Raw genomic sequence first — 25,953 nt, 5'->3', positions numbered from 1 at the left:
TCCCCTCAGCAACCGCGTCCGCAGCCACCGCCCCCTCACTTAGAACGCTGGACGAGCGCGGGTGCGTTGCTCACAACGCCCCCTGCCGTTGGCAGAGAAGCGCGCAGGGAAAGGAGAGGCCTCGGCTGGGTGAGCAGGAGATTGGGGCAGAGGAACGTTTCCCTATCCTTGGAAGTGCGCAGCTATTCAACTTAACATATTTAGTTTCTGGATTTGAACAAAAGGCCGAAACAAGAACGTAGTAAATACGTTAAGTTTGCATGATGCACCAGTCCACATAAGAAAGCAAATCGAAGATATTCCCAGCCAAACTTTGAGCACTGTACAAATGCATTTACATGTTTTGGATAATAAACTTAAGGTGGATTGGTGAATTCAAAATTTACATTTTCAATTGTGGTAGTTAAAACTAAAACAGGTGTGTGAACTAATTTTCCCTTGGCAATCTTCACAGCTTCGTGGATTATCGTAAGATAATGATGGGAGAATTTAAGTATTTAGAAATTTAATTGATCCTAAGTGGAATTCTTCTGTGCTACATACTCACTTCTGCTGATCCATACAGTACTTTTTAATTAAAAATATGCTCAGTACAGTCCTGAATATCTACCTTGATGCATAAACATACCAAATCAAAACTGCATTAATATATTTAATAAAATTTATAATAGTTAGCAAAAAACTATAGCAATTCCTAATGCCAAAATACCCAATATAAATACTGATAAAAATTAGCTAGTAAACATTCTAACAACTTTGTCTTGAAGTCGTGTTTCAGATGAGCTTGTTCTTGCAAACCTGTCAATCAAAAATTATACTGCCATAAAGTTTACTGTCCCCATTGCTAACACAGATACATAGCCTCCCAAATGCTGATGCCCTTATTTATAAGGCTCTTTACACATGACATCACCAGTTGGTAGGGTAAAATGCACCAATCACTGATTTGCAAGTTTTGATGGAAGGCTAGACCAGTGGGTGTAGTTATTTGTCAAAACTTCAGTCCAGGTTTTGCAAAAATTCACCGCACCTGATTGCCAGGCCTGATTGACTTGATCCATGTGATCAGAGACTGGTGCATACTGTAATCATTTCACCTTGCCTCTTCCAAGAAGAAGATCCCTGCTCAGTTCCCCCTCCCTCCACCACCTGTTGGTGAAGCTTAAAAAACAGCTGACAGGTACTGGGTAGGCTGCAGGGAGAAACAGAAGAACCCTGCATTTAAAAGTAGCCCCTCAGCACTACTACCTCAGCTGTTGTCAGGCTATTTTAAAAGGGGTTCTTCTGAAAGAGGGATAAACTTACTTAATTAACCAAAAGGGTTAGGGAGGAATTGCCTGGTAAAATGGGAAACTCAACTTGAAAATTTAAGATTCTCCTGTTACTCAGCATGGCCCTGGAGAGCAGTGGCCAGGGACTGACAGAGTATGCAGCCTAATATGGCAATAGGAGCCAGGTTAATTCTGCTTCTAAGCCTGGGCTAGCTGACTATGACACCAAACATAATTCCCCCCCCCCCCGATGAATTAAACACATCAATATTGAAATTTATCTGGCAAAGGAAAAAAGCTAGAATCAAACTGAAAATGTTACAAGAAGCAAAAGAAAATGGAGGCAAAAGAAAATTGGCCTATCAGACTGGGTCTTGTACTATCAAGCAGCCGCACTAACGTGGTTAAAAGAATGGATAACTCTTAGAAATAAAAGACTATTATACCTAGAAGGGCATGACCTTCAACTTGAATGGCATTCTTTCCTATGGGAAAAACAAAATTCATAAATACTTTCAAAACCACTATGTAAGAAATGCACTGCTTTTGACATGGGAAAAGATAAAATCAAGAACTTACACGAAAATACCAGGATGGATTTCGACAATGGAGGTATTTGTACACCCAAACTTAATCAATTATGAGAAACTTGTGACTTATAAAGATATTTTGAATACTGATGGGAAACTACAAACTAAACAAGAATTGGAAGAACAAGGCATTGAGCTATCCTGGTGGCCACACCTGCAAATGCAAATGAGATACTGTATGAGAAAGATGCAAAAGTATATGGTTTTTACAAAGACCAGACAACGTTAGACCAGATACTATTGTTATCAAATGACAAATTGATTAAGAAACTGCACAGCTTTCTGTTAAAGTTTATGATGGAAGATGAACAAGTTAAAGAAACAATGATAACTTGGGCAAAAAACTTTGGGCACAATGTAGAGCTAGAAAAATGGCAAAACCTATGGGAAAGAAACTACAAAATAACGAGGGCAGCTACTTATAAAGAAAATTTATATAAAATGTTCTATAGATGGAAATTACCACCTGCAAGATTAGCAACAATGTTTAAAAATGTGTTTAGCAATTGTTAGAAATGCAGACAAAATTCAGGCATGTGTTATCATCTTTGGTGGATATGCCCTAGCAAAGAACTATTGGTCAAAAATATATATGTGGCTAGAAAAGATGATAGGATGTATATTATAAACCGGAATTATTTCTTTTAGGCATAATTTCAGAAAATTATGATAAGAATTGTATATACTTAATATTACATATATTAACAGCAGCGAGAATTATATTTGCTCAATACTGGAAAAATGAAGAAATACCATCTGAAGAAGACATAATTAAGAAAATTTTGGAGTGTGCAGAAATGGATAGGCTCACATTGAAAATGAAGGGGAAGCAAGATTCAGAATAATTTCGAACATGCGAAATTTTTTATAAATTGTTAGAAAAATGGAATAAAGGGTAGGAATGGAAATTGTATTACTACTAATGTTAAACACATAAACCCAGACGTGTTGCTTATTAAATACTAAAGACTGAAAAAAGGAAAAAAAATGAAATTTAGTTGTTTGCTCTCAAAAGTGTACATATACATACCATACATTTAAACATGGTATATACAACATATGTATAAACCTTCAACCTTACATATAAATAACATAAATATTAACCACTGACCATCTTGAATACATTACGGAAAGAGGAAGCTTTAGAGTTCACAAGGTTAACATTGTATGGAACGAAACTATGATTGAATCTGGATGTTCTGCTTCGGATACCACGGAGCCTCCTCCCAGAACAAGGAAAACAGGTCGTGAAGAGGATGTGTAGTGTTCCAGACAATCTTGCAGACCCTGCTCAAGCAATGCTTATATGCTATGTCCTGGATGGAAGGGACGGAACTCCCAATAATCTTTTCTGCCATCCTCACCACTCTCTGTACCGCCTTCCTGTCTGAAGCAGTGATATCAGATTGTCTTCATAGTAAGACTGGTCCATCCTATTGTCTGCTTAAAGGAAAAATGGTATAATAATAATAATAATAATAATAATAATAATAATAATAATAATAATAATAATAATAATAATAATAATAATAATAATAAAATTTGGAAAGGACCTTGGAGGTCATCTAGTCCAACCCCCTGCTCAGACAAGAAACCCTATACCATTTCAGACAAATGGCTGTCCAGTCTCTTCTTAAAAACTTCCAGTGTTGGAGCATTCACTGCTTCTGGAGGCAGGTTGTTCCACTGGTTAATTGTTCTAACTGTCAGGAAGTTTTTCCTTAGTTCTAGGTTGCTTCTCTCTTTCGTTAGTTTCCATCCATTGCTTCTTGTCCTGCCTTCAGGCACTTTGGAAAATAGCTTGACTCCCTCTTCTCTGTGGCAGCCCCTGAGATATTGGAACACTACTATCATGTCCCCCCTCGTCCTTCTCTTCATTAAACTAGACATACCCAATTCCAGCAACCGTTCCTTATATGTTTTAGCCTCCAGTCCTCTAATCATCTTTGTTGCTCTTCTCTGTACTCTTTCTAGAGTCTCAGCAACTTTTTTACATCGTGGTGACCAAAACTGGATGCAGTATTCCAAGTGTGGCCTTACCAAGGCATTGTAAAGTGGTGTTAATACTTCACGTGATCTTGATTCTATCCCTCTGATAATGCAGCCTAACACTGTGTTGGCTTTTTTGGCAGCTACAGCACACTGATGGCTCATATCTAAGTGATTGTCCACTAGGACTCCAAGATCCCTCTCACAGTTGCTACTATTGAGCAGGGTACCACCTATACTATACCTGTACATTTGGTTTTTCTTGCCTAAATGTAGAACCTTACTTTTTTCACCATTGAATTTCATTTTGTTAGATAGTACCCAGTGTTCAAATCTGTCCAAATCCTCCTGTATTTTAAGCCTATCTTCTGGAGTGTTGGCTATTCCTGCCAGCTTGGTGTCGTCTGCAAATTTGTTAGGGATGATCTAAGAAAGTCTGTATCAACGATAAAAGATAAGTCAATGTCATCATGATGGGACAGAAAAACAAGATTGCTGGAACATGTTTACACCTAGGTTAGATACTAATGACCAAGTTTTATCTGTCAAAACACCTCTTGGTGCAGCTTTTCTTATTTAAAGAAATGGGCTTTAGCAACTGAAGAAAAGCTTTAGGTTTGTCTCAGCAATCCTATCTTCCTTCAGGCATTCCAGGTTGGATATTGAGACTTGATGCAGTTTTACTAAGTTTTTGTTTTAATGTAATCCTTTGTTTTGTACCAGAATTTCTGGGATAGATGGGGAGCCAAACAAATTGGATTAATAAAACTATTTTTTTTCAGAAATAAAGCATATAAGTCTTCCAAAAATATTGTACTGCAGATTATCCCACCTACGTTTTGCCTAGCAAGTGGCACTAATTTAGTTCATGTGGTTGTTTTACAGTGGTGTGCAGCCTGACACTTGGTCCTTTTAAAACATACCCTTAACCATAGGCAAATAATACAAGCACACAGGAAGCAATTAGGTAGGAGTCTCTGCTGGATACTCATGCATTGTTGCATTCACCTTTTAGGAAGGAAGGGAATGAATATTGAATAAATGCATTTATTAACAGTTTTACATAGAAGGGGCAAAACAAAAGTGGAGGATTTTGCATTGCCCCATAGTCCTAAAACCCAGCGCCTAGGGTTGGTGCCCTCCAGATACTACCATCAACCAATAAACTGATTGCAATTACGGGAGAAAATCCGTCAATGGCAGCAAGACCGTAGAGCCGCGGGCGTAAAGCTGCTTTAATCACCGGCTTGGCGGGAGCGCTTCGGGCTGGAGCGCGCGGGGAGGAGTCGTGTTGTGGCGCGAACCGTTCAAGATGGCTGCGGAGAAGCTGAGAAGTAAAGTGGGCGCTGCTTTCAAAATGCACGGCTTGGTCCTCCGCGCGTGAGTAATAGAAAGGAAAACAATTCCCAAAAATCTTTAATCTGAATACCAGTTAACACTCTGAATGGCAGTTTCTGCGTAAGGAAACTATAAACTATGTTTAACGAAACACGATGTCTGAACCAAAATCAAACCGTCCGATTAATGTGTTGACTGAATTAGGCTAATCTGTTAAACCAGGGGTTCTCAACCTTGGCAACTTTAAGACTTGTGGACTTCAACTCCCAGAATTCCTCAGCCAGCTTTGCTGAGGAATTCTGGGAATTGAAGTCCACAAGTCTTAAAGTTGCCAAGGTTGAGAACCCCTGTGTTAAACCATCTTTTGCTTTGCTTCCTCTTTAACACTGGCTTGTTAATTTTGATTTACAGTGTAACGTGTACTAATGCGCTATAACTTCTCAAATGTAACAATTAAACTTGTATGTTGCCCTCCTCCCAATGACTCTGGGCAGCTCCCAACTACCCAGTTAGGAGCTAAATTAACTAAAATTAAAAATTTAAAAATAAAATAGAACCTAGCAAGCGCAACAGACCAGATGGAATGTGTTCAGAAGAAACAATACAGCAGTGACATTATACATAAGTACTTAGAGCAGTGTTTCCCAAACTTGACAGTTTTCAAATGTAGGGACTTCAACTCCCAGGATTCCCTATCCACTTAAAGTTGTCATGCTTGAGAAACACTGACTTACAGGTGATATACGTTTATTTGCACTTACCAGACTTATTCTAAGGCAATGATGGCGAACCTTTTAGAGACCGAGTGCCCAAACTGCAACCCAAAACTCACTTATGTATCATCGGGTACTGGGTGGGTGTGGCCGTGTGGCCCATTGGGTGGGTGTGGCCCATTGGGTGGGCATGGCTGCGGTGGTAACGGCAGATTGGGTGGGACTAAAAAGTTCAATCAACAATTCCAACTTTGCGAGATCTTTTTTTTCCCCACGAGAAGTTGAAATTGATTGATTGAAAAGGTTTTATAAAATCCAGCTGAAGGCCTAGGACTGGGGCGACGGCTCGTGTGCCCACAGAGAGGGCTCTGCGTGCCACCTGTGGCACGCATTTATTTATTTATTTATTTTATTCCATTTATACCCCGCCCTTCTCCCGAGGGACTCAGGGCGGCTTACAGGTAAATAAAAACAGTACAATACAATACATGCCATAGGTTCGCCACCACGGTTCTAATTAATGCATTTGATTGCATCTCTTAAGACGTTGCTGAGCATAAATTCCTTTTTGAATACTTCAGTTGCATGTTTAGTCAAAAATAAGTCACTTACAATTAATTCTGGACATGAACCAGTTAAATACAATATAGCCCAGTTCCCAGTGCTCTTCAACATCTTCATCAACGATTTGGATGAGGGGATGATACCAAGCTGGCAGGAATACCCAACACTCCAGAAGACAGGCTTAAGATACAGGAGGACCTGGACTTAAACACTGGGCGCTATCTAACAAAATGAAATTCAATGGTGAAAAAAGTAAGGTTCTACATTTAGGCAAGAAAAACCAAATGCACAGGTATAGTATAGGGGGTACCTTGCTCAATAGTAGTAACTCTGAGAGGGATCTCGGAATCCTAGTGGACAATCACTTAAATATGAGCCAGCAGTGTGCTGCAGCTGCCAAAAAGGCAAACACAGTGCTGGGCTGCATTATCAGAGGGATAGAATCAAGATCACGTGAAGTATTAATACCACTTTACAATGCCTTAGTAAGGCCACACTTGGAATATTGCATCCAGTTTTGGTCACCACGATGTAAAACAGATGTTGAGACTCTAAAAAGAGTACAGAGAAGAGCAACAAAGATGATTAAGGGACTGGAGGCTAAAACATATAAGGAACGGTTGCTGGAATTGGGTATGTCTAGTTTAACTAAGAGAAGGACGAGGGGGGACATGATAGCAGTGTTCCAATATCTCAGGGGCTGCCACAAAGAAGAGGGAGTCAAGCTATTCTCCAAAGCACCTGAAGGCAGGACAAGAAGCAACAGATGGAAACTAATCAAGGAGATAAGCAACCTAGAACTAAGGAGAAACTTCCTGACAGTTAGAACAATTAACTAGTGGAACAACCTGCCTCCAGAAGCGGTGAATGCTTCAACACTGGACGTTTTTAAGAAGAGACTGGACAGCCATTTGTCCAAAATGGTGTAGGGTTTCCTGCCTGAGCAGGGGGTTGGACTCGATGACCTCCAAGGTCCCTTCCAACTTTATTATTACTATTATTATTATTGTTATTATTATTATTATCATCATCATCATCGTATAGAGTGGATTGAGCCCACTACAAATAAGTTTGTTGTGTGATCTTTGGAAATAGGGTCCACTGAATAAGTCATAGTGCAGTAAAAAATTGGTAAACATGTTTTGTAAACACAACCATAAGAATTTTGTAATGAAGATATTTAGAAGTTCAAGATTTTATTTTCCAAATATATCTTACCTTGTTTGCCATAGTAACGTTTATGGTTATATGCACATAACATATTTACCGAGAGTTAATTTAATTGGTTCACAAAGACCAGTTGCCCAGACTCATATGACACACTGACTGTAAAGTAACCACATTTTGCCTAACACCTTATGTCAAAGTAAATTATGACGGCAACTAGTGTTTAGCATGTTATACAAATACAGGTAGTCCTTGACTTACAACAGTTCATGACTGTTTGAAGTTACAATAGCCCTGAAAAGAATGACAAGTGACTTATTTTTCACACGACCAGCAGCATCCCCGTGGTCACATGATCAAAATGCAGGTGCCTGGCAAATGGTTCATATTTATGATGGTTGTAGTATCCCAGGGTCATGTGATCACCTTTTGCAACCTTCTCACAAGCAAAGTCAATGGGGAAGCCAGATTCACTTAACAACCATGTTACTAACTTAGAGGCTGTAATGAATCACTTAGCAACTGTAGTAAGAAAGTTTGTAAAATGGGGCAACTCACTTAATTGTCTCACTTAGCAACATAAATTTTGGGGTCAATTGTCATAAGTTGAGGACTGTCTGTACAATATCTATGTTAAACTACAATCTTTATTGTCATTGGCAGTAAAGTTGGTAGCTGACTATGTTGATTGGAGCTGCGATGGTAACAGAAAAAGTGCAGAACACAAATGGAGAAAAAACACAAATATCTTGTTATTGATAGTATATTTTTGAATATAACTATTTTCCAGTTCTTAACATTTTATAAAATTTCAAGACAGACCTCAGTTAGTAAACCAAATATAGACCTATATTTTAGAAAATGCCTCTTCAAAAACTAAATGTTTCATATCATAAGTGCCTGTGACTTAGATACTGCGCCCTTCTGAGTAAATCAAAGAAGTTTATACTTTCTGCATGAAAGCCAATGATACATGATCTTACATGAGACCTGCCATTCATTAAGAAAATGTCTACAATGTAGAACTAAATCATGTTGGACACAAAGATTTATGCACGTGCACAGCGTTGTATGGAATGTATTGGTCTAGAAGTTAAGGCACCATGCTAGACGAAAGCGGAAACTGTGGGTTCTAGACCCACCTTAACCGTGAAAGCCAACTGAGTGACCATTGAGCCAGTCACTCTCTCAGCGTAACTCACCTCAGAGAGTTGTTACTGTGGGGAAAATAGAAGGAAGGTATGTTGGATATATTTGCCGCCTTGAGTTATTTGTAAAAATAATAAGGGTATACAAATAAATAAACACAAGGATCTGAAATCAGAAAGCAGTGGACAGCTCTTACCTAGGCAATGATACTAACTGATATTTAATGATCCTGTTATACTTGCAGCTTGACAAATAACAACTCTTCAACATATTAATGGAAAGTTGAGTGAAACAAAATACTATCATAAGCTAAGTGTCCCCACATTTATCTTTGAGAAATCGAAACAACTTCTTGAGGTCATTATCCATTCTCTAAACCAGGGTGTCAAACTCGCAATATCACGTGACGTGTCGTGACTTTTTTTTCATTGCCGGCAATGGGGTGGGCGCAGTTTCAGCATGATGCATCAGGCCTGCGGGCCGGCAGTTTGACACCCCTGCTCTAAACTGTAGCTATTATCAAAGCTTTGTGCAAATTGAAAGACATGATTAGTATTCTATCAGTGAATTGATCTGACCACTACAACATATTATCCATATTTCCTGTAGAGAATATTAAGCTGTAACTATCTAGGAAAGATAACCAGATTTATCCAAGTGGCTAGAAAAATACCCCAGATGGTTGAACTGGAAAAGTTTCCTATTAATATTTTACTCTTTTATAAGTGTCTATCAGATGCTTTGGGGAAGTAACCTGAATATTTATTACTAATCAGGGAGGCTACAAAGTACCTCACAGAAGCTCTTCAAGAAGTTAATGAAGTGGAACTAGAAGACATGATAGAAAATATAATTGATGCGGTTGAAAAACAGTCTTGTAAGTAAACTTTCAGTTTTCTTAACGTTTGAAAAAAAATTCTCTTAATTATTGGAAGCACCAGTGTAGAACTGTGGTGTTCATCATAATGTGTGATATATTATGTGATATATCACATTGAAAGCTGCTGGCCTGTCTGTCCTACATAGTGGCTGTTACAGTCCTTATATCAGAGGTGTCAAACTCGCCACGTCACGTGTCGCAACATATCATGACTTTTTCCCCATTACTGGAGCTGGGATGGGCGCTGTTTCGGCATGACGCATCCAGCCCGCAGGCTGGCAGTTTGACACCCCTGCCTTATACTGTATATTGCAGAAGACTCCTGTTTTTTTCCCCTTTGGGCTATTGAGTTTTTGGGTTTATTTAAGATGTTCTAGAAGGTTTTATATGGATTGTGTGCATCTGTGAGCACCAACAAGCAGTCAGAAAATATGATGAAAATTCCTTAATCTCACAATTCAATCACAATTTCAACTGAGAAACTAAACATTCTAGACCAAGCTAAATCCAGAATTGTTAGGGATTTTCTGGAAGCTTGGCATGAAGACAATTCTGCCATCAATAAGCACTTAGAAACAAGCCATATTTACACAACTTTCAAAAGAGACAATAAAAACTTTAAGAAGGAAACAAAAGACCAGAACACGTCTTCTCCAGTAGCCAACACCCAGACAAACCAAGGACAAGGCAACCAGGCAAACAATCAAGCAGAACACAATTTTTTATTTATTTATTTATTAAACTTATATGCCACCCATCTCACTTAGAGGAGACTCTAGTGGCCTACAATCATAAAAACAGACAAAACTTTAAAACAAGTATTAGCACCAAAATTGATATAAAATTGACAAGACGGGAAGGAAGGGAGCAAGATCGCCAAGGAAGAAGATGGGGTCTTATCTTAGTCCATTAATCACTTCCAGAATGACACGCTCCCATTGGGGTCCCAGACCAATTGGCAGAGTCAGATCTTTGGAAGGGTTGTAGTGATAAGAGTTTACTCTCTGTGTATATATAGTAGCTTGTCCTGCCAGTATTGGTGGGGGTGTGGTTTTCTCTTTGGAAGTTTCTTAATTAAGGTATTCTATATGTATAACTTTATTTTGAGCTTTGAGGTCATGCTTTCTAAATGTTTGCAATTCTGTCATGATTTACTTTGAAGAGATTTAATACCATTTAAAATGATTTTTTTCTGTCTCTAATTGCATAGACTATCAGCTCAATATTTTGGAATATTCTTTTCAGTGTCATGCAACATGATTGAAAGGTCCATGGTGGAAGCAGCAGTCTTGGAGTGCAGCAGATCAATAGATGAAACATTGTATGTTAGCTTCCTTTATTTTAAAACAAATACCACCAGGAGTTTTTTGCAATCACGTTGGTAATTGTCCTGTGTCTGTCTCCCCTATTGATCTGCCATGTCTAGAAGCATTATGGCTTAAACCAGGGAGTATAGATAATAGTATTTTAAAAGAAACTTGTTTTATAAGATTCTGTATAACTTCGTAAATATAAATGTGGTTTTCTGTAATACCAATTATTTTGTTTGCTCAAGGCCTCTACCTTACAATAGACTCTACAATATAAACAAGTATTGTGTTATGTTACATACTGTTTTAAATATTTTTAAGATGCTACAAAGATCAAGTCGGGTCATTTCTTGAGTTGGCAAAAGGACCAAACAAATTACTTTTTAATTTATAAGACAGCTATATAATCACTTTAAAAATAACTTGAAATAGTATCTAATTAAAATGGAATGCAAAATGATTTATTTATAAATGTAAAACCCGATAACGCTACGGTAGAATTTTTCAAAGGTGTATTTTTATTGCAGAGAACATATTTTCAACATTATTGGAGCTTTTGATATTCCACGATATATTTACAATTCTGAACGAAAGAAGTTTCTCCCGTAAGTTTTTATTATATAATTGTTAAATAAATTGAATTTCAACTACTTTAAAGTTATGTAAAATTTATTTCCTATTCCTTTAGAAGAAACAGTTTTATTTTAAACAGTGTTTTATTTCCTTTTAAAAATACATTTTTTACCCAAGTATAAATTTATTTCAGCCTTGCTATGACCGACCACTCTGCACCTAATTTATTTGGCTCTGCCAGGGATAAAGCAGAATTGTTTCGTGAACGTTATATCATTTTGCAACAGGTAGGAAAAATGGAAAGAAGTTTTAAGTTCACTCAGTGCTTAATCATAATACCAAGGTTTTTGAAACTGTTCAGTTTGAGAGAACAAGTCACCAAGAATCTAGCTTACTTCAAGGGAGACTTTTATTCTGGTATTTATAAATTATTATTACGGTCCTACATATCCTTGCTAGGAACTGTCTTAGATGTTTCTTATGAATATAGGTCAATTTCTGGGTAGTAGTTCATGGGTTATTCTGTTATTGAGTTCTAGAGAGTAGCTGTACTATTCTGCAGTTATTTGGGTTTCCTCTACAGCAGTGGTTCTCAACCTGTGAGTCGGGACCCCATTTGGGGTCGATCGACCATTTCACGGGGGTCGCCAAGCAAGGCTGTCCGCCATTTTTTTTGTCCGCCATTTTTTTCCCCTTTTCCGGCGGGTGCCTTACCTCCCTTGGGCTGGGCCAGCTGGTAGTCGGCCTGCTCTGTCTCTGCCGCTTGCCCCTGTGCCTCGGCTGGCGCAGGGGGCGGAACCACGCATGCACGATGCTCCTGGGCAGGGAAAGTCCTCGACTTACGACCGGTTTAGTCCTCGACTTACAACCGGTTTAGTCTTCGACTTACAACCGGTTTAGTCCTCGACTTACGACCGGTTGGGGTCACGGCATTAAAAAGGTTGAGAACCACTGCTCTACAGTAACAGCAGGGCTTATTCAGCAGTCTTTCTCTGCTGCCTTTTATGTTTGGAGTTGGATGAAGTTTAAAAGCCACAAAAGACAATTCTTATTCTGAATAAGAATTTGAGAGTAGTGCTGCCTGAAAACAAATGCTGAAATCATAACTTCATATTACTTTTCTTTTTAATTGACTCATATTTATTATTGTGCAGAGAACCCATAGGCATGAATTGTTCACACCATCTGCTGTTGGCACACACACAGATGAAAGCAAAAGTAAATTTCAGGTAAAATCAAAATGCTAATGACACACAACTAAATTGATCTCAATCTTTGGAGTAATCTTCCCCAGAATAATCTTTCCTGCAAGATGTTTTGGATGGCATTTCCCATAAATTTAAGCCAGGGTGGGAATGATTGGTGACATAATTCAATACTTTGGGAAGGCATTTGATTGGACAAAGCTGCTTTTGAATTTGGGATGATGTTTTATTGTGCCTGATAAGATCTACTGAAGGCTTTGAAATAGGGGACAATAGATGGGCAAACTTTTGGTGCTTGTGGGCCACACATCATTGAGGAGTAGCTGAGGATTGCATAGGAATGGGACTATAAGTGGTTGGAGAGTAATTTGGGGAGATATATTTGACATTGTATCTCATCTAAAAATGCAGGTTTTGCTTTCAATTTTTGGGAATCATTGAGATTGGGTGGTTTCCAAGGGCCAGAAAAAGTGTCTTAAAGAGGTCAGGTGTGAGCCACCTCTAATGTAGTTCTTATTAATTNTTATTTAAAGAAATGGGCTTTAGCAACTGAAGAAAAGCTTTAGGTTTGTCTCAGCAATCCTATCTTCCTTCAGGCATTCCAGGTTGGATATTGAGACTTGATGCAGTTTTACTAAGTTTTTGTTTTAATGTAATCCTTTGTTTTGTACCAGAATTTCTGGGATAGATGGGGAGCCAAACAAATTGGATTAATAAAACTAGTTTTTTTCCAGAAATAAAGCATATAAGTCTTCCAAAAATATTGTACTGCAGATTATCCCACCTAAGTTTTGCCTAGCAAGTGGCACTAATTTAGTTCATGTGGTTGTTTTACAGTGGTGTGCAGTCTGACACTTGGTCCTTTTAAAACAGTGTTTCTCAACCTTGACAATTTTAAGGCATATGGACTTCAACTCCCAGAATTCCACAGCCAGCAATGCTGGCTGTGGAATTCTGGGAGTTGAAGTCCACATGCCTTAAAATTGTCAAGGTTGAGAAACACTGTTTTAAAACATACCCTTAACCATAGGCAAATAATACAAGCGCATAGGAAGCAATTAGGTAGGAGTCTCTGCTGGATACACATGGATTGTTGCATTCACCTTTTAGCAAGAAAGGAATATGCATATTGAATAAATGCATTTATTAACAGTTTTACATAGAAGGGGCAAAACAAAAGTGGAGGATTCTGCATTGCCCCATAGTCCTAAAACCCAGCGCCTAGGGTTGGTGCCCTCCAGATACTACCATCAGCCAATAAACTGATTGCAATTACGGGAGAAAATCCGTCAATGGCAGCAAGACCGTAGAGCCGCGGGCGTAAAGCTGCTTTAATCACCGGCTTGGCGGGAGCGCTTCGGGCTGGAGCGCGCGGGGAGGAGTCGTGTTGTGGCGCGAAGCGTTCAAGATGGCTGCGGAGAAGCTGAGAAGTAAAGTGGGCGCTGCTTTCAAAATGCACGGCTTGGTCCTCCGCGCGTGAGTAATAGAAAGGAAAACAATTCCCAAAAATCTTTAATCTGAATACCAGTTAACACTCTGAATGGCTGTTTCTGCGTAAGGAAACTATAAACTATGTTTAACGAAACACGATGTCTGAACCAAAATCAAACCGTCCGATTAATGTGTTGACTGAACTAGGCTAATCTGTTAAACCAGGGGTTCTCAACCTTGGCAACTTTAAGACTTGTGGACTTCAACTCCCAGAATTCCTCAGCCAGCTTTGCTGAGGAATTCTGGGAATTGAAGTCCACAAGTCTTAAAGTTGCCAAGGTTGAGAACCCCTGTGTTAAACCATCTTTTGCTTTGCTTCCTCTTTAACACTGTGGCTTGTTAATTTTGATTTACAGTGTAACGTGTACTAATGCGCTATAACTTCTCAAATGTAACAATTAAACTTGTATGTTGCCCTCCTCCCAATGACTCTGGGCAGCTCCCAACTACCCAGTTAGGAGCTAAATTAACTAAAATTAAAAATTTAAAAATAAAATAGAACCTAGCAAGCGCAACAGACCAGATGGAATGTGTTCAGAAGAAACAATACAGCAGTGACATTATACATAAGTACTTAGAGCAGTGTTTCCCAAACTTGACAGTTTTCAAATGTAGGGACTTCAACTCCCAGGATTCCCTATCCACTTAAAGTTGTCATGCTTGAGAAACACTGACTTACAGGTGCAATACGTTTATTTGCACTTACCAGACTTATTTTAAGGCAATGATGGCGAACCTTTTAGAGACCGAGTGCCCAAACTGCAACCCAAAACTCACTTATGTATCATCGGGTACTGGGTGGATGTGGCCGTGTGGCCCATTGGGTGGGTATGGCCCATTGGGTGGGTGTGGCCCATTGGGTGGGCATGGCTGCGGTGGTAACGGCAGATTGGGTGGGACTAAAAAGTTCAATCAACAATTCCAACTTTGCGAGATCTTTTTTTTCCCCACGAGAAGTTGAAATTGATTGATTGAAAAGGTTTTATAAAATCCAGCTGAAGGCCTAGGACTGGGGCGACGGCTCGTGTGCCCACAGAGAGGGCTCTGCGTGCCACCTGTGGCACGCATGCCATAGGTTCGCCACCACGGTTCTAATTAATGCATTTGATTGCATCTCTTAAGACGTTGCTGAGCATAAATTCCTTTTTGAATACTTCAGTTGCATGTTTAGTCAAAAATAAGTCACTTACAATTAATTCTGGACATGAACCAGTTAAATACAATATAGCCCAGTTCCCAGTGCTCTTCAACATCTTCATCAACGATTTGGATGAGGGGATGATACCAAGCTGGCAGGAATACCCAACACTGCAGAAGACAGGCTTAAGATACAGGAGGACCTGGACTTAAACACTGGGCGCTATCTAACAAAATGAAATTCAGTAGTGAAAAAATTAAGGTTCTATATTTAGGCAAGAAAAACCAAATGTACAGGTATAGTATAGGGGGTACCTTGCTCAATAGTAGTAACTCTGAGAGGGATCTCGGAATCCTAGTGGACAATCACTTAAATATGAGCCAGCAGTGTGCTGCAGCTGCCAAAAAGGCAAACACAGTGCTGGGCTGCATTATCAGAGGGATAGAATCAAGATCACGTGAAGTATTAATACCACTTTACAATGCCTTAGTAAGGCCACACTTGGAATATTGCATCCAGTTTTGGTCACCACGATGTAAAACAGATGTTGAGACTCTAGAAAGAGTACAGAGAAGAGCAACAAAGATGATTAAGGGACTGGAGGCTAAAACATATAAGGAACGGTTGCTGGAATTGGGTATGTCTAGTTTAACTAAGAGAAGGACGAGGGGGGACATGATAGCAGTGTTCCAATATCTCAGGGGCTGCCACAAAGAAGAGGGAGTCAAGCTATTCTCCAAAGCGCCTGAAGGCAGGACAAGAAGCAACAGATGGAAACTAATCAAGGAGATAAGCAACCTAGAACTAAGGAGAAACTTCCTGACAGTTAGAACAATTAACTAGTGGAACAACCTGCCTCCAGAAGCGGTGAATACTTCAACACTGGACATTTTTAAGAAGAGACTGGACAGCCATTTGTCCAAAATGGTGTAGGGTTTCCTGCCTGAGCAGGGGGTTGGACTCGATGACCTCCAAGGTCCCTTCCAACTTTATTATTACTATTATTATTATTGTTATTATTATTATTATCATCATCATCATCGTATAGAGTGGATTGAGCCCACTACAAATAAGTTTGTTGTGTGATCTTTGGAAATAGGGTCCACTGAATAAGTCATAGTGCAGTAAAAAATTGGTAAACATGTTTTGTAAACACAACCATAAGAATTTTGTAATAAAGATATTTAGAAGTTCAAGATTTTATTTTCCAAATATATCTTACCTTGTTTGCCATAGTAACGTTTATGGTTATATGCACATAACATATTTACCGAGAGTTAATTTAATTGGTTCACAAAGACCAGTTGCCCAGACTCATATGACACACTGACTGTAAAGTAACCACATTTTGCCTAACACCTTATGTCAAAGTAAGTTATGACGGCAACTAGTGTTTAGCATGTTATACAAATACAGGTAGTCCTTGACTTACAACAGTTCATGGCTGTTTGAAGTTATAATAGCACTGAAAAGAATGACAAGTGACTTATTTTTCACACGACCAGCAGCATCCCCGTGGTCACATGATCAAAATGCAGGTGCCTGGCAAATGGTTCATATTTATGATGGTTGTAGTATCCCAGGGTCATGTGATCACCTTTTGCAACCTTCTCACAAGCAAAGTCAATGGGGAAGCCAGATTCACTTAACAACCATGTTACTAACTTAGAGGCTGTAATGAATCACTTAGCAACTGTAGCAAGAAAGTTTGTAAAATGGGGCAACTCACTTAATTGTCTCACTTAGCAACATAAATTTTGGGCTCAATTGTCATAAGTTGAGGACTATCTGTACAATACCTATGTTAAACTACAATCTTTATTGTTATTGGCAGTAAAGTTGGTAGCTGACTATGTTGGTTGGAGCTGCAATGGTAATTAACAGAAAAAGTGCAGAACACAAATGGAGAAAAAACACAAATATCCTGTTATTGATAGTATATTTTTGAATATAACTATTTTCCAGTTCTTAACATTTTATAAAATTTCAAGACAGACCTCAGTTAGTAAACCAAATATAGACCTACATTTTAGAAAATGCCTCTTCAAAAACTAAATGTTTCATATCATAAGTGCCTATTACTTAGATACTGCGCCCTTCTGAGTAAATCAAAGAAGTTAATACTTTCTGCATGAAAGCCAATGATACATGATCTTACATGAGACCTGCCATTCATTAAGAAAATGTCTACAACAGTGGTTCTCAACCTGTGGGTCGGGCCCCCATTTGGGGTCGATCGACCATTTCACGGGGGTCGCCAAGCAAGGCTGTCCGCCATTTTTTTTGTCCGCCATTTTTTTTGTCCGCCATTTTTTTCCCCTTTTCCGGCGGGTGCCTTACCTCCCTTGGGCTGGGCCAGCTGGTGGTCGGCCTGCTCCGTCTCTGCCGCTTGCCAGCTACGCCTCGGCCGGTGCAGGGGGCGGAACCACGCATGCGCGGCGCTCCCGGGCAGGGAAAGTCCTCGACTTACGACCGGTTGGGTAGTCCTCGACTTACGACCGGTTTAGTCCTTGACTTACAACTGGTTGGGGTCGCGGCATTAAAAAGGTTGAGAACCACTGGTCTACAATGTAGAACTAAATCATGTTGGACACAAAGCTTTATGCACGTGCACAGCGTTGTATGGAATGTATTGGTCTAGAAGTTAAGGCACCATGCTAGACGAAAGCGGAAACTGGGTTCTAGACCCACCTTAACTGTGAAAGCCAACTGAGTGACCATTGGGCCAGTCACTTTCTCAGCGCAACTCACCTCAGAGAGTTGTTACTGTGGGGAAAATAGAAGGAAGGTATGTTGGATATATTTGCCGCCTTGAGTTATTTGTAAAAATAATGAGGGTATACAAATAAACACAAGGATCTGAAATCAGAAAGCAGTGGACAGCTCTTACCTAGGCAATGATACTAATTTATATTTAATGATCCTGTTATACTTGCATCTTGACAAATAACAACTCTTCAACATATTAATGGAAAGTTGAGTGAAACAAAATACTATCATAAGCTAAGTGTCCCCACATTTATCTTTGAGAAATCGAAACAACTTCTTGAGGTCATTATCCATTCTCTAAACCAGGGGTGTCAAACTCGCAATATCACGTGACGTGTCGTGACTTTTTTTTCATTGCCGGCAATGGGGTGGGCGCGGTTTCAGCATGATGCATCAGGCCCGCGGGCCGGCAGTTTGACACCCCTGCTCTAAACTGTAGCTATTATCAAAGCTTTGTGCAAATTGAAAGACATAATTAGTATTCTATCAGTGAATTGATCTGACCACTACAACATATTATCCATATTTCCTGTAGAGAATATTAAGCTGTAACTATCTAGGAAAGATAACCAGATTTATCCAAGTGGCTAGAAAAATACCCCAGATGGTTGAACTGGAAAAGTTTCCTATTAATATTTTACTCTTTTATAAGTGTCTATCAGATGCTTTGGGGAAGTAATCTGAATATTTATTACTAATCAGGGAGGCTACAAAGTATCTCACAGAAGCTCTTCAAGAAGTTAATGAAGTGGAACTAGAAGACATGATAGAAAATATAATTGATGCGGTTGAAAAACAGTCTTGTAAGTAAACTTTCAGTTTTCTTAACTTTTGAAAAAAAATTATCTTAATTATTGGAAGCACCAGTGTAGAACTGTGGTGTTCATCATAATGTGTGATATATTATGTGATATATCACATTGAAAGCTGCTGGCCTGTCTGTCCTACATAGTGGCTGTTACAGTCCTTATATCAGGGGTGTCAAACTCGCCACGTCACGTGTCGCAACGTATCATGACTTTTTCCCCATTACCGGAGCTGGGATGAGCGCGGTTTCGGCATGATGCATCCAGCCCGCAGGCCGGCAGTTTGACACCCCTGCCTTATACTGTATATTGCAGAAGACTCCTGTTTTTTTTCCCCTTTGGGCTATTGAGTTTTTGGGTTTATTTAAGATGTTCTAGGTTTTATATGGATTGTGTGCATCTGTGAGCACCAACAAGCAGTTAGAAAATATGATGAAAATTCCTTAATCTCACAATTCAATCACAATTTCAACTGAGAAACTAAACATTCTAGACCAAGCTAAATCCAGAATTGTTAGGGATTTTCTGGAAGCTTGGCATGAAGACAATTCTGCCATCAATAAGCACTTAGAAACAAGCCATATTTACACAACTTTCAAAAGAGACAATAAAAACTTTAAGAAGGAAACAAAAGACCAGAACATGTCTTCTCCAGTAGCCAACACCCAGACAAACCAAGGACAAGGCAACCAGGCAAACAATCAAGCAGAACACAATTTTATTTTTATTTATTTATTAAACTTATATGCCACCCATCTCACTTAGAGGAGACTCTAGTGGCCTACAATCATAAAAACAGACAAAACTTTAAAACAAGTATTAGCACCAAAATTGATATAAAATTGACAAGACGGGAAGGAAGGGAGCAAGATCGCCAAGGAAGAAGATGGGGTCTTATCTTAGTCCATTAATCACTTCCAGAATGACACGCTCCCATTGGGGTCCCAGACCAATTGGCAGAGCCAGATCTTCGGAAGGGTTGTAGTGATATGAGTTTACTCTCTGTGTATATATAGTAGCTTGTCCTGCCAGTATTGGTGGGAGTGTGGTTTTCTCTTTGGAAGTTTCTTAATTAAGGTATTCTATATGTATAACTTTATTTTGAGCTTTGAGGTCATGCTTTCTAAATGTTTGCAATTCTGTCATGATTTACTTTGAAGAGATTTAATACCATTTAAAATGATTTTTTTCTGTCTCTAATTGCATAGACTATCAGCTCAATATTTTGGAATATTCTTTTCAGTGTCATGCAACATGATTGAAAGGTCCATGGTGGAAGCAGCAGTCTTGGAGTGCAGCAGATCAATAGATGAAACATTGTATGTTAGCTTCCTTTATTTTAAAACAAATACAACCAGGAGTTTTTTGCAATCACATTGTTAATTGTTCTGTGTCTGTCTCCCCCCTATTGATCTGCCATGTCTAGAAGCATTATGGCTTAAACCAGGGAGTATAGATAATAGTATTTTAAAAGAAACTTGTTTTATAAGATTCTGTATAACTTCATAAATATAAATGTGGTTTTCTGTAATACCAATTATTTTGTTTGCTCAAGGCCTCTACCTTACAATAGACTCTACAATATAAACAAGTATTGTGTTATGTTACATACTGTTTTACATATTTTTAAGATGCTACAAAGATCAAGTCGGGTCATTTCTTGAGTTGGCAAAAGGACCAAACAAATTACTCTTTAATTTATAAGACAGCTATATAATCACTTTAAAAATAACTTGAAATAGTATCTAATTAAAATGGAATGCAAAATGATTTATTTATAAATGTAAAAACCGATAACGCTACGGTAGAATTTTTCAAACGTATTTTTATTGCAGAGAACATATTTTCAACATTATTGGAGCTTTTGATATTCCACGATATATTTACAATTCTGAACGAAAGAAGTTTCTCCCGTAAGTTTTTATTATATAATTGTTAAATAAATTGAATTTCAGCTACTTTAAAGTTATGTAAAATTTATTTCCTATTCCTTTAGAAGAAACAGTTTTATTTTAAACAGTGTTTTATTTCCTTTTAAAAATACATTTTTTTACCCAAGTATAAATTTATTTCAGCCTTGCTATGACCGACCACTCTGCACCTAATTTATTTGGCTCTGCCAGGGATAAAGCAGAATTGTTTCGTGAACGTTATATCATTTTGCAACAGGTAGGAAAAATGGAAATAAGTTTTAAGTTCACTCAGTGCTTAATCATAATACAAAGGTTTTTGAAACTGTTCAGTTTGAGAGAACGAGTCACCAAGAATCTAGCTTACTTCAAGGGAGACTTTTATTCTGGTATTTATAAATTATTATTACGGTCCTACATATCTTTGCTAGGAACTGTCTTAGATGTTTCTTATGAATATAGATACATTTCTGGGTAGTAGTTCATGGGTTATTCTGTTATTGAGTTCTAGAGAGTAGCTGTACTATTCCGCAGTTATTTGGGTTTCTTCTACAGGGCTGGGATAGTCACAGCAGGGCTTATTCAGCAGTCTTTCTCTGCTGCCTTTTATGTTTGGAGTTGGATGAAGTCTAAAAGCCACGAAAGACAATTCTTATTGCTAAATAAGAATTTGAGAGTAGTACTGCCTGAAAAAACTGCTGAAATGATAACTTCATATTACTTTTCTTTTTAATTGACTCATATTTATTATTGTGCAGAGAACCCATAGGCATGAATTGTTCACACCATCTGCTGCTGGCACACACACAGATGAAAGCAAAAGTAAATTTCAGGTAAAATCAAAATGCTAATGACACACAACTAAATTGATCTCAATCTCTGGAGTAATCTTCCCCAGAATAATCTTTCCTGCAAGATGTTTTGGATGGCATTTCCCATAAATTTAAGCCAGGGTGGGAATGATTGGTGACATAATTCAATACTTTGGGAAGGCATTTGGTTGGACAAAGCTGCTTTTGAATTTGGGGTGATGTTTTATTGTGCCTGATAAGATCTACTGAAGGCTTTGAAATAGGGGACTATAGATGGGCAAACTTTTGGTGCTTGTGGGCCACACATCATTGAGGAGTATCTGAGGATTGCATAGGAATGGGACTATAAGTGGTTGGAGAGTAATTTGGGGAGATATATTTGACATTGTATCTCATCTAAAAATGCAGGTTTTGCTTTCAATTTTTGGGAATCATTGAGATTGGGTGGTTTCCAAGGGCCAGAAAAAGTGTCTTAAAGAGGTCAGGTGTGAGCCACCTCTAATGTAGTTCTTATTAATTNCTGAGGATTGCATAGGAATGGGACTATAAGTGGTTGGAGAGTAATTTGGGGAGATATATTTGACATTGTATCTCATCTAAAAATGCAGGTTTTGCTTTCAATTTTTGGGAATCATTGAGATTGGGTGGTTTCCAAGGGCCAGAAAAAGTGTCTTAAAGAGGTCAGGTGTGAGCCACCTCTAATGTAGTTCTTATTAATTTGGTGTCTCTTGATTCCAGCTCAAAACTGTAGAAACACTCTTGGGCAGCTCTGCCAAAATGGGGGAAGTGATTGTTCTTGGCATGATCACCCAGCTTAAGGAGGTAAGCTGTGTGGTATCAATGATCTGCTGTGCCATATTCTGATGGTAACAGATAGGATTTGTGTTCAGTTGACTAGGAGAGAGAAGAACATTATTCCTAAATACTAACATTATTTATTGGTTGGTTTGTTTCCTGGCTTTATGATTTTTTACAAATAATTCAAGGCAGCAAACATATCCAACACGACTTCCTCCTATTTTTCCTCCAACAACAATCCTCTGAGGCAGGTTGGGCTGAGAGAGAGTGACTGGCCCAAAGGCATCCAGCCACATTTCATGAGTAACGAGCATTAGAACTCACTGTTTCCTGCTTTCTAGTCTAGTGCCTTAGCCACTACATCAAACTGACGAAATTAATTATTGTTAAATAGATGTTGGGAAAAGATAGGAATATGATCTTGTGAGCAATTATTAAAACTGCGTTTGAATGGGTTTTTTTTCTAATCCTTTCAAGGGAAAGTTTTTCTTGGAAGATCCTACTGGAATAGTGCTATTAGACCTTAGTAAAGCAATATCCTTTATCTGTATATACAATACGAACAGTAGCTTTATCTTTTAGTTAAATTAAATTATAAGCATATTTTGCATTATGGCAGCTTAAGATTTTCATGTAATTAGATGTTAAATGATAAGTTACGATTCATGGAGATAAGGGTTCTATTTTTAATATTACATTGGGATAGATAGCAACGTATTTTTGTGAAACCTTAATTTTGGCCTATCAAATTTTGTGCTATTGCTCAGTTTGTTACAAATGGTTATTTCTAACTTGGTTTACTGTTGTCTAATATTACCCTTAACTATTAATACCAGTTCCACAGTGGTTTATATACAGAGTCATGTTTTGTTTTAACAGAAGGTAAGAGTTCTTTAATGGACTATATATATATAAAAATCATGTTCTAGTTTAATAAAAAAATAAAATGAAATAAAATATATTGTATATAATCATTTTTGCTAATTTAATTACACTACTTCAGTAAAATCTGATTGGTGATCCAGCATGTTTCTGGGAATCTGATCTATAATTCTGTTCAACTCATGTAACAATTATCTTTTTTCCTGCCACATATGAATCACATACAGTATAAGATACCCATAACAGTAGGTTTCAGATACTGCATTAAGCCATAAGCCATATTGTGAGGTATATGGTTTGACTTAGTAATTCTAGCCATTTATTTTATAAAACATTATTTAGATTTCACTGTAATGAATCATGGCTTACTTAGTTAGCCATAGTTAAACAACATAGCTTAATGTGAACTTAACCAGACTATATTGTTGGTGATACTGTAGAGTATATATTTGACAGTAAGAAGATTCTGTGCTACTTCTATATTTGACGTTCTTGTTCATGCATTAAATTTACTGGGTTTTTTACTGGAAAAGAGGCTTGAATACAGAAGTCTGAAAACACCTAGTATTTTTCTGCTCAGTGGAGTTTTATGTAACTGGTTCAAGAACACACTTGCTGTACTACATTACATTTCCTTTCTGAGGAAAATAGCAAATCCAGTATGATAGCAACATTAAAATGTTCCAAGAATATAAAGGTTTTGTGAACCATTTTTTAAATTTCTCTTTTCATTTTTTTTTCTTTTTACAACCCTGTAACCCCTTAATTCAGGGTAGAGTCGGGGCGATTGAATTGCTCAACCTTCCAAGTGGAAGGCGAGCATCTTCATCACTAGGTCACCACACTGCTCTTTCATTTCTTTTTTTTAATAATAGTTACATATTCTGGCTGTATAATTTTGGGGGAAAATGTCCTGATACTTAATGCTAATATATATATACTTAGCATTAAGTATCAGGGCATTTTTTCTCAAAAGTTATACAGCTAGAATATGTAACTATTATTAAAAAAAGAAATGAAAGAGCAGTGTGGTGACCTAGTGATATTTATATTCCAATGGGAGATGCCTCGCTGAAAGCAGACTGGTTATATTGGTCTTGGTTTGTTTTCTGATGTTGGTCGTTTTCCCCACTGACCAGTTCACTCATTATGCTTAGTTATGCTTAGGATACTGTTCACAAATTTTCTGTGATTTGCAAAATTTAGGGTCCCTGAAACCCTTTTATGGGTTATGTAAAATCAAATGAATAAGTATTTTAAAATGTATACATTTTAATTTTCAATACAGATATAGCCCATCTAAACCAATGCTCTTTGGGATCCTCAAATCATTTCTAAGAATGTAAAGGGGTCCCGAGACCAAAATGTTTGAGAACCGCTGTTTGATACTAAGCTACTGCCAGTCATGACTGTACACTGTGGATTCTAGTAAGCTGGAAACAATATCATTGTGCATTAGGTTATGAAAATCATTTTGCAAATTACAGGGAATTGTTTATACATAATATTGCTTTGCCAGTTCACAAAGCTTTAGAAGAATATATTCACCAGTTAATCATTTGATGGATAAGTATGGTGTGTAAATGTTACTATTAACTATATTTCTACTATGAAATCTTAGAAGCAAAAACAATGTATTTTGGATGAGTTTACAACTGAAGAACCTTTGAGTAACTGATTTTGGGTAACTGTTTTCAAAATATTCTGATTAAATTTGATCATTCTGATTAAATCTCTCATTTTGTGTGAGAGATTTAGATTGACACTGTGGTTATAGGTATTGTTTCTCCTTTTGAAATAATGATAAACATACTAGGAGCTTTGCTTACTGTATTCCACAGGCTGGTATGAAGATGAAATATTTCATGTCACTGCTTTTGGATTTCCTCCTATAGAATCTTCTGCCACCACTAGGTATTTTACTTATTTCCAATAACCTCAGGAGGGATGCTTATGTGCTTATGTAAGAAAAAAGTCAGCAGCTACGGACATGAAAATGGAATAATTGTGGGGTAAAAATCCCAAGGTTTACAAAAAGACTTACAAAACAAACTTTAAGGAGGATGAGATCTTTAAAAAAGACAGTCCCATAATTATTTAACAGGACAGAATACTGATTGAGAATTTTTAAAAAAAAAGTGATTTAGAGGGGGAATGGATTACATTGTGGTAGATAGAAAAAGAGAAGTAGAAACAGGTAAGGTATACGGTAGAAAGAAGCTTATTGGACTGGTATGCTATATGTTTGTACTATATTTTTATTTAAAAATAACTACTCAGAACTGAAGAAACTTCTTGATCAGAACTGAAGAAACTTCTTGGATGAGAAGTGAAATGCCTTCAAGGAAAAATGAAAGTCCAATTCAATTGCCTTTTGAAAAATCACCTTTGGGATTATTTTTTAAATGTTTCCAGATTCAAAATTGAGAGTTGCCCATAGTCACCATTTGGGAAATCTGAGATTGTAATGTCATTAAAATTGGATATGAATAACCATACCCTATTATTCCCCCCAAAATGAGCTTGCAACAAAAATGAATGTTCCTGCTTTTTAAATAATAATAATAATAATAATAATAATAATAATAATAATAATAA

The 25,953-nt window shown here is 37.8% G+C and overlaps 1 protein-coding gene across 1 annotated transcript in view; it reads left to right on the top strand.

Moving 5' to 3' along the window:
* The first annotated feature begins 14,154 nt into the window (after nucleotides 1-14,154).
* The window catches only part of POLE2 (DNA polymerase epsilon 2, accessory subunit), a 19,728-nt gene continuing 7,929 nt past the window's right edge, over nucleotides 14,155-25,953 (top strand). The window contains exons 1-10 of the mRNA XM_015827610.1: nucleotides 14,155-14,225; nucleotides 18,850-18,950; nucleotides 20,197-20,272; nucleotides 20,789-20,866; nucleotides 21,029-21,122; nucleotides 21,622-21,696; nucleotides 22,414-22,497; nucleotides 22,951-23,007; nucleotides 23,307-23,355; nucleotides 25,197-25,269. Of these exons, the coding sequence (XP_015683096.1) occupies nucleotides 14,158-14,225; nucleotides 18,850-18,950; nucleotides 20,197-20,272; nucleotides 20,789-20,866; nucleotides 21,029-21,122; nucleotides 21,622-21,696; nucleotides 22,414-22,497; nucleotides 22,951-23,007; nucleotides 23,307-23,355; nucleotides 25,197-25,269 (755 nt within the window). The 5' untranslated portion in view covers nucleotides 14,155-14,157. The remainder of the gene's footprint in view (nucleotides 14,226-18,849; nucleotides 18,951-20,196; nucleotides 20,273-20,788; nucleotides 20,867-21,028; nucleotides 21,123-21,621; nucleotides 21,697-22,413; nucleotides 22,498-22,950; nucleotides 23,008-23,306; nucleotides 23,356-25,196; nucleotides 25,270-25,953) is intronic.

Source organism: Protobothrops mucrosquamatus, unplaced genomic scaffold (assembly GCF_001527695.2).
Source record: "Protobothrops mucrosquamatus isolate PMUCROS unplaced genomic scaffold, P.Mucros_1.0 scaffold3812, whole genome shotgun sequence".
Taxonomy (NCBI): Eukaryota; Metazoa; Chordata; class Lepidosauria; order Squamata; family Viperidae; genus Protobothrops; species Protobothrops mucrosquamatus.
This window is presented reverse-complemented; position numbering and strand designations above follow the sequence as displayed.